Source organism: Triticum dicoccoides, chromosome 5B (genome assembly GCF_002162155.2).
Source record: "Triticum dicoccoides isolate Atlit2015 ecotype Zavitan chromosome 5B, WEW_v2.0, whole genome shotgun sequence".
NCBI lineage: Eukaryota > Viridiplantae > Streptophyta > Magnoliopsida > Poales > Poaceae > Triticum > Triticum dicoccoides.
In genome coordinates, this window is record NC_041389.1 from 676,805,334 (window position 1) to 676,815,110 (window position 9,777).

Sequence of the window (9,777 nt, forward strand, 5' to 3'; positions counted from 1 at the left end):
GAAGCTCCCCGCCTCCGCATTTTCCGCCTCGCCGCCACCCGCCGCGCTCCCCCTCCAAAGCCCGCGCCTTCCACGCCGCCCCCCCACCACTAGCCCTAATCATTGATCTTTCCCTCTTCGTTCTGCATAGGAGTAGATTTTTCCCTCTTTGTTCTGCATAGGACCATGGTGCATCATGATCTTTCCCTCTTTGTTCTTCATAGGAGTAGATTTTTTGAGATAGTGTATGGGGTTCAGAAGAAATTTAGTTTGCAGTCAGGGTTGTACATTGGTTTTCAACATTTTGTTACAGTAGAGTCTTGCTTCCTATTAACTATAGCTTAGGCCGGCAGCTTGGTCCACTTGTTGTATTTGTAATCATTGATTATGCCTTTGAGGCAGTTAGTTAACCTCTCACCTATGTTCATGCCGGGATATTATTCTTGGAAAAGCCACTGTTGGTGACGGAATAGAAAGATAAGCAGGTACCTATCTTTAGTCCCAATCTAACAGGGTAGTCCATGGATTCAAACTAGCTAAAGGAGATTCAAAATGCTGAACCTTTAGGTTAACAACTCAACAAAAACCAATCCCTGAAAGCAAAAACTCAACACAAGCCAAGTGCATTATTTTTGTGACTGTTTCCATGTTTACAGAACCAATATTTTTGTGCCAACAATCAGTTTACTCCCTCATGCCAACAACCACTCATTTTTCAGTTAACTCCTTACAGTTCAGATCATATTTTGATTGTCAACAATAGTGGACTTTTAAGGCTTTCTTAGAGGCAATACTAGTGGATATTAGGCTTTTTTACAGGCAATAATAGTGGAATTTTAGGCTTTTTTTGGAGGAGTGTGTTTCATGATGGCCTATAGTGATGAATTAGTCAGAATTGTGTATGATTGTGCCTAAAGTAGATAATCTAAAGATACAGATAAAATAATTAGGGGAGCATGTGTGAATCTAAAGTATATTGTCAACTTCCAACATTTGCTCTGTTGTCCATGTGGTTGAAGCAATGAAGTTGAGTGTGACATTCTTGCTATGGTCATGTAAGAGAAATGCTCTGCCTTGCTAATTTTACCATGAGATTTGGGGTAATCAGCTAGTTCTGGTCAAAGCAAGTGGTTTTCCTGAGCTATGCCTTGGTTAGAAAAGGATGCATGATGGTTTGTTCACAAGAGGAATAATCCCAGGATAGCATGTATCATGGGGTCAAACCTGGGACCCCTATTGTAATTTGATTTTGGTTATTAATTTTTCTGTGAGCAGATGAATTACAGTGTTTGTGTTGTAATGAAACTTGATCTGAAATAGAACTTGACAGCCTGTACAGTGAATATATGCAGTGAATAGAAATTGACAGGTTTTCTTGACTGAATTCAGTCCTGTACAGTGAATATATGCAGTCAATATACAGTCATTGTAATTTTTGGGAGTAATTTTTGGTGTCAAATCACTCAAGCAGTAACTGAATTTTCAAACTGAACTTGACACAATACTATTCAGTTAATTTGCTTGGACAGTAGTATGTATGCTCATCACTTTATGTATGGTGTTATGCCCTGTTATCTCTGTTTAGTTGACTAATGAAGCACTAGGCTCATCCATGGTACAAGTTCACCTGCGAACACTTGAAATTAGTCAGGACATCCCGTACTGATAGATGTAAATTGTGTCCAGTAGGCTTTGAAGCACCGGTTTTTCCTGTTTCTAACTCTGAATCTGATATAAACCATACGGTTGGCATAAGTGGTCATTTGTATATGTGCTGATGCTTTGTTAATATAAAGCTATAGATGATGTTGTACTTGTGATGATGCTACTTGTGATCTTCTGAAATGACCCATTGGCAACCTCATTACGCGGGGATAATGATATTGCAGGTACCCCGAGAGGCCCTTGAGTTTGCCGGAATGTCGATTAACTTCCGTTCCGGAAAATTCGGGTACTCCATATGTCCTATTTTCAGCAAAGGTCATCCTGAAATTTTCTGTGAATTTTAGCATGACTTTGCTAAAATAGGACATATGGGGTACTTGCGACTAATGCCTGTTATCATGCATGTTTTATGATCTATTGTAAGGGTACTAATTGGTCTCTTCTGCTGCTTATCAGAGATGGCGGGAAGCAGCCACCGCCGCTCTGCGACACCGCAGTACGAGTTGGATGCTTCCGAGTTCTTCACTATCATACTTGGGACTTCAGTATCATCCATGACGCAGGTATATAAAATGAGAGATCTCCCCTTCACCCATCTCATTATGATATCTGTTGTTTGCTACATCACTCATTGTCCCAAACTGGAGAGGCTGCCTGACAGTTTTATGAACATGCTGATGGGTGAAGATCCACCAAATAATGTGAAGCTGCGACAGGCCGGCAGCGGGTTTCAAAGGCAGTGCGATGTGGAGTTGGTGATCAAGGACGGCCACATGTACTTGTCTCATGGGTGGGAGAAGTTCTACCGTGCCTACGACCTGCGGCTGGAGTACTTCCTTCTCTTCAGGTACGACGACGACGCCACCATGCTCATCGTGAAGGTGTTCAACGCGACTATGTGTCGCATGCGCTACGCTGACGATGATGATGCCGGTACGTTCTGCCTCTTCTTATTCCTCTACATTTGGCTTGTCTCACATCGATTGTTAACGGTCATTGTTGCATTTGAACAGGTAATGGGAGCAGCAGCAGCGACACTGGCTACAGCCAAAGCAGCAGCGACTATGGCTGTAGCGAAAGCAGCAGCGATTCTGGCTGTAGCGAAGCAGCAGCGATTCTGGCAGCAGCATAGACAACAAGAAGGATGATCCAGACTGGAGTGCGGGAGAAGAGGAGCAGAGTGGGGATGAGGAGCTGCAGGATGACGATGGGCATCAGGCTGAGGATGACCTAGCGCTGGTGGTGGCTGACCAAGGGCAAGAGATGGTGGTGGCTCACTATGGGCAAGAGATGGTGGTGGCTGACCATGGGCAAGAGATAGAGGTGGCTGAGGATGACCTAGCGATGATCGTGCCTGAAGGTGGCCTCGCAATGGTGGTGGTGCCTGACAATGACCACGCACCGGTGGTGGCGCCGGCGATCCCACAGCTGGGCGACATGACCACGCCAATTGTGGTAGAAGACTACATCCCACTGCCTCCACTGCCTCCACCGCCTCGCCGCTCTTGGTGCATCAGGCTGAGGAAGGAGAAGGAGAAGAACAATGCATGAGAACTGAACTTTGTCAGGTATGTCAGATCTCCAAAATGATATATATATATATATATATATATATATATATATATATATATATATATATATATATATATACTTAGTTACCTATGTTATCTCTAATATGCTTAGTTTCCTATAGATTAGCTTCATTTTACCTAAGTTGGCTCTAATATGCTAACTTGGAGCTTATATGCTTAGTTTCCTATAGGTTAGCTCCAAAATAACTTATATTAGCACAAAATGATCAAGTTTACGTAATAAACTTATAGTCTTTTTCTTATTCTTCTTATTTTCCAAAATGACATAGGTTAGCTTCATTTTACCTAAGTTGGCTCTAATATACTAACTTAGAGCTTATATGCTTAGTTTCCTATAGGTTAGCTCCAAAATAACTTATGTTAGCACAAAATGATCAAGTTTACATAATAAGCTTATAGTCTTCTTCTTATTCTTCTTCTTTTCCAAAATTCTTCTTATTCTTCTTCTACTGTTCTTCTTCTTCTAGTATTCTTCTAGTCTTCTTCTTTTTCTTCTTCTAACTTCTTGTTTATCATTTTGTAGATTTGATTTAATTCACGGAAGCTTGCATGGATGGAGTGCTTCTTTTCCATTTGTGTTTTTATTTTGTATCAATGTGAAACTTTTGTGAATTGATGGATAACGGTGTTGGATGAACAATGTGAAACTTTTGTAATATGTAACGATGGAACTATGTGTTGGCTATGTATGTATATATGATGGAACTTGTGTGTTGACTATGTACGTATATATGATGGAACTTGTGTGTTGGCTATGATTGTTATATGGATGCTTGTTGTATATATATGTGTTGGATATCTCATAGGTGAAATAGTGACCTGAGATGAAGAAAATAAAAATTAAAAAAATTGTTACTAATGGCGCACTACTATGTGGTGCGTCATTAGTATAGCAGACACTAGTGGCGCACTGTGGGCAAAACTAATGGCGCACTGCCTGGTGCGCCATTAGCATGATACTAATGGTGCACCAGTGGTGCGCCATTAGTAAAAATTTCTAGTGGCGTGATACTAATGACGCACCGGTAGTGCGCCATTAGTAGGCAAAACCGGTGCGCCATTAGTAGGCCTTTTCTTAGTAGTGTAGGTTGGAGACGTATCAGCTCCCCGCGGGAGTGACGGAGAAGGAAGTTCTCGACCTTGTCGCCAACGCCTCATTCCAAAGCGCAGATGGTGGCTCCTAAAGTCTGGCGAATTTGAGCCCGCGCCCCACCCCAACAAACGGGTACTCCTCAGTTCCCATATAGATAGAGGCTTTTCTATGCCCCCCATTAATTTTTTCATGGGCACTTGAACCATTTCGGAGCTCAACTCCACCATCTTCCTCCCAATGCCATGGTGTATCTGTCTTTCATACATTTTTCATTGCGAGAATTTCATGGGGTGTCAGCCACATTGCAGCCTTATTAAGCACATCTTCTCTTGCCGCCCTCAAAACATCAAGAGTTCCTCTTCCAGAGTAGCAGTAAGACGAAGATTGTTCATTTGTGTGATGGGCTAGGTGTTCAAGTCAAGAATGCCAGTACGTTCCCCACCACAATGTTACCTAATACTATCAAGTTTTGGCAAAGCACTTGGTTTTATTGCAAAGATATCCCTGCTGCCAATTCTCCACTCGGCTTCCCAGTCTATATGTCCGAGAGAGTTGAACCTCCCCCACCGAATTCCCTTAGAGTCTCCAATGCAGAGAAAACCTAGTAGAAAACCTGATGTCTGACTGGTCGGGAGGAAGAGAGCCGGTCTGGAAAGAATCGATCTGTTGGAAGCTTTTATAAGTAGGCGCATCCTCGTTTTGTTGGTGTGCTTATCACCGCGAAGGGCGTGTGATTTGATGTCTCATGGCCACACCGCCACCGCGGCCTGAGCTCTACCTCTCGCACGTAGGCACATCACCACTATTTCTTTTCCTAGGTGCCCACAGGGTGAGATGGAGGGGTCAGCAGGCGCCTTGCGGCTCCCGCATATTGACATGTCAATTGAGTTTTAGCCTAAAGAACTGCCGAATCTAGCTGCATAGTATGCATAGTAGTTAAAAAGAAAGGAAAGATTTAGTATTAAGAGGAGATGAGAAGTATGCCCAAAAGGATAAAAATAATTGATGGCAGTCTAATGTGCATTGCACGTGAATGCTTACTAGTGGATGCAAAAGGAAAGAAAATAAAAGGTAAGAAGAGATCTCCAACAAACAAACTATGCAAGATCATTTCTTCGGTGCCAAGGTGCGTGCCCGTGATTTGGTTGGATCTTGTATAATGCTAAGATGGGATTTGTACATCTTGTATAGCAAGTTAAGTTACCGTTATAGCGTATCAAAACGGAGGAAAGGGAGTTGCCTCGTTTCGACGTCAGAATGATGCTCGACGGCTCGTCAATTATGAAGAATAAAATCATTACTGATGATGAAAACTTAGAGCAAGAGAAAGTTAACGTTGCATCTGAATGGAAAACCACTCAAGCCAGCAGAACGAGATTTTATGATAAGTATATAAAATTGCGCATCATCATAAGATGAAACCACATATAAACTCAAGCCAGCAGCATGGCATTTTTCTTTTTCCGAACACACGTCCATTCATTCAAGGCTTTGATAAATACTTCCTCCGTTCCTAAATACTTGTCTTTCTAGAGATTTCAACAATTAACTACATACGACGCAAAGTGAGTGAATCTACACTTTAAAATATGTCTACATGCATCCGTATATAGAGTCCATTTAAAATGCCTAGAAAGACAAGTATTTGGAACGGAGGGAGTATTTGGGTGAAGGCTACAATAATCAGTAGCCTCCTTACACAAGACTGCCACCAAACGGATGCAATCAAAATCACCACACATGTTTGCTTTTTATTAAGACTGACACACGCACGAACTAAACTTAACTCATCCCTAATAACATAAAAACAGAGCTAAACTTTCCTAAGATTCAACCCGGACGGACGGCGCGACACCGAGACGAGCTAGTTAGTGCCCTTGCCGATGAGCTCGAGGGCAGTGGCGGTGGTGGGCAGTGCCGGGATGGCTCCCTTCTTGGTGGTGCAGATGGCCCCGCAAGCATTGGAGAACTCGAGCACCTCCCTCAGCTTGGCATGGTTCTGACCAATCAGAAAGAAAACAACATCATTAGCAATTAGCAACTACTCACAAGTCATAATGGAATTGAATTCATCAATCAGCTGATAATAATTTAGTTCCTGCTTACGTAGAAGATGGAGTCGTCCTTGGCGACGTTGAGGAGGAGGGATCCAACGAAGGCATCGCCGGCGCCGGTGGTGTCGACGGTGTTAACGGAGTACCCTGGCAGGGAGCCCTTGAAGTCCTTGGTGAAGTACCTGCATCCCTTCTCGCCGTCGGTGACGACGAGCAGCTTGAGGCCGTCGAACCAGAGCGTGAGGACGTTCTTCTCGTCATGGGCGTCGCCCTGGGTGAGGAAGGCCACCTCCTCGTCACTCACCTTGATGAAGTCGGCCTCCTTCCAGATGCTCATGATGCCGTCGCGTGCGGCCTGGGCAGAGGGCCAGAGCGGGAGGCGCACGTTGGGGTCGTAGGAGCAGAGGATGCCGGCAGACTTGGCGGCATGCATTGCGGCGACGTGGGCGGAGCGGCAGGGCTCGGTGATGAGCGAGATGGAGCCGTAGTGGAAGATGCGCGCGCGGCGGATGAGGTCCAGGTTGAGCTCGGCTTCGGTGAGGAGCATGTCGGCCGACGGGTTGCGGTAGAACATGAACTCACGCTCTCCGTTTGACTTGAGGGTGACAAAGGCCAGGGCGGTGCGCGCGTGCTGGTCGAAGAGGCAACCCTCAGCGTTCACGCCGTTTTGCTTGAGGATCTCCACCAGCATGTGGCCGAACTCGTCATCGCCAAACTGCAAAACAAACCATCATCGTTCGATTAGAATTTCAGATGCCAAACGGGGACAGGCGACGCCCACCTATGGCGGCGGCACCAGCCTTCCGGACGAGAGCACACCATCTCCGATCCTACCAAACACCAGATCTAATGCGCGGCCAGATGGTAAAAGGATAGGGAGAATCATCGTATGTTACAAGGGACGGCGATTGATTCGTGCTTACCTTGCCGACGAAGGCGGAGGAGCCGCCGAGCTTCGAGATGGCACATGCGACGTTAGCAGGCGCGCCTCCAGGCGCCTTGACGAAGCCTCCGGACTCGGCAAGCGAGACGCCGGCCACGTCCGGCACGAAGTCGATCAGCATCTCACCGAAGGAGACCACAAGGCTGGACGCCGTCACGGCAGCCGCCGGAACAACAGTATCACCGAGAGGCGCCATCGGAACTGGTGCGGAAGGAATAGATCAAACTCAGGAGGATAGGTGCTGTTGGGTGGATTGGAAGTTGGGAGTCGAGAGGAGGACGGGCTTATAAAGGGTTGCGAGCAGGGTTTTGGCTTGCCGTAGGGGCCGATTATTATCGTCGTGCTAGTAGTTATCTTATCCTAGTCCGGTTACAATCCACTAGTAATCGGTTCCGTTTTGGATAACTCCTCTCTTGTTTTTCTTTTAAAAATAAGGGTTTGGACAATTATGGCAACCATGAGTAACTGTTCGGTTCAAGAACGACTATATAATTATTACTACGTCCTTTAGACTGGCCGACCAATATGATATTACCTTGCTCATCTAACGATTGAATTCCATCTTTATGGAGTCCTCGGCGACTCTGTTGTTGAGCACAACATTTTTATCTTCACATGTATCTTGCATTCTTGCAATTCGGCACATGTTTTGAAGTTTACTTCCGTAGTTCATTTTCTAAGCCCATGTTTGTTTGGACTTTTGCTTTTGCTTTTGCAGCTTTTTCACTTTGGTCAAAAAGCCACAAAAGCTTCTAAATAGGTGCTTTTGGAGCTAAATATTGTTATATTGGTTCATCAAAAGCCATAAAAGCCCCAAAAGCACCTATTTCGGAGCTTTTATGGCTTTTGGCCAAAATGGAAAAGTTGCAAAAGCAGAAGCAAAAGCCCAAACAAACAGGGCCTAAGAATATAGCAACATTTTCTCATCAAAATATGTTGCAAACTTTCTTCTTCTTTATCGGTGAACTTTCAATCTATTTATCTTCGATCATGGCAGTACAACGAACACAAGAAATAATAAAATTACATGCAGATTCGTAGACCACCTAGTGACGACTACAAGCACTGAAGCAAGCCGAAGGCGCGCCACCATTATCGCCTCTCCCTCGCCAGGGCCGGGCACAACTTGTTGCAGTAGATAATCGGAAAGTCGTCGTGCTAAGGCCCCATAGGACCAACGCACCAGAACAACCGCCGCTGATGAAGAGAAGTTTAGATCGGAAGGATATAACCTGAAGACACATGAAGAAGGATGAACAAAGACCGGGTCCGAGCGGATCCACCCAAGACAACGACCGACCAAATCCCGCGAGATCCGCCAGAGACACACGTCCACATGTCTCCAACGATGCTAGACGCACCACCGAGACGGGGGCTATGTGGGTAGAACCTTACTCCATCTTCAAGAAGCCGCCACCGTCTCTTCTTCCCGAGAAGGACCCAAAGTCTAACAAAACTTGAAGAAGCACCTAAGAATGGACCCCTCCCACCGGCAAGGGCTGGGATCCACCGCACACCCATGGACCTAAGGCCACAGGAGACATGGCAGATCGGCGACGCCGCCGACAGGAGGCAGAAACCCTGACCGCCTTGTCTTGAATTGCAACTTTCTTTTTGGACAAGCTGAATCTGAAGTTTCATATCCCTAATTAGATTTGAATTTCAAGCGGATATGATAGTTGAAATATTTCCTCAAGATTTATAATACTGGTATGGGCTCCTCCCAAGGTCAAATTTTTCCCTTGGTTGGCCATCCAAGATAGAATTCAGATCGCTGGCGGATAGGCCAAGGATGGTTGTCCTAATTCCGGTCTTTGCCCTCTATGCAAACAGATGCATGAATCCAGCCCTAGCCATTTCTACAAAATGCCGCTTCACCATTCGCCACTGGAATTTGGTGAATGATTGGCTACACTTGCTGAGCTTTGACATTTCTGACTGGTACCTTGAGAGATCCGTCAATGACTCGTGGGTCAAGCAGTCAAACAACAACACGCCCAACATGAAGGCCATGTCATCTCTTACCATGCTCATGAGTTGGACTATTTGTAACGAGCGGAACACCCGTGTCTTCCATCACAAAAGTGCACCGACGTTAGTCTTGCTCAACAACATCAAGACCGAGGCCAAGCTTTGGACTGCCAGGAGGGAACCATTGTAGCGGGAGAGTGATTCACTTTGTACCCGGGTCCTGTAACGCATTATTCTATCTCTTATTAAATAATATACGAGGCAAATCTTTTGCCTCTGTTTCAAAAATATAAATAAAATAAATACTAGTCTTTCTATGTTACCCGTAAAGTGATATGTCGTGGCCAACACACTATTGGTAGAGATATTGTCAGAGGGAGAGGGCTGGGAGGGAGAGAGGGATGGAAGGAGAGGGTCGATCGAGGGAGCAGGGAGGGAGATGAGAGGGATGGATGTTAGGGTTAGAACTAGGTTTTACAA

General features: G+C 45.3%; 1 protein-coding gene across 1 annotated transcript; it reads right to left on the minus strand.

The window, feature by feature from the left end:
• Positions 1-5,895: 5,895 nt before the first annotated feature.
• On the minus strand, positions 5,896-7,567 carry LOC119306632 (fructokinase-2-like). The gene is made up of 3 exons (XM_037582805.1): positions 7,307-7,567; positions 6,436-7,098; positions 5,896-6,328 (listed from the first exon to the last, which is right to left on the minus strand). Exons 1-3 carry the CDS (start codon positions 7,520-7,522, stop codon positions 6,194-6,196), a joined length of 1,014 nt encoding a protein of 337 aa, XP_037438702.1. The 5' UTR covers positions 7,523-7,567; the 3' UTR covers positions 5,896-6,193.
• Between the last annotated feature and the right edge of the window lie 2,210 nt (positions 7,568-9,777).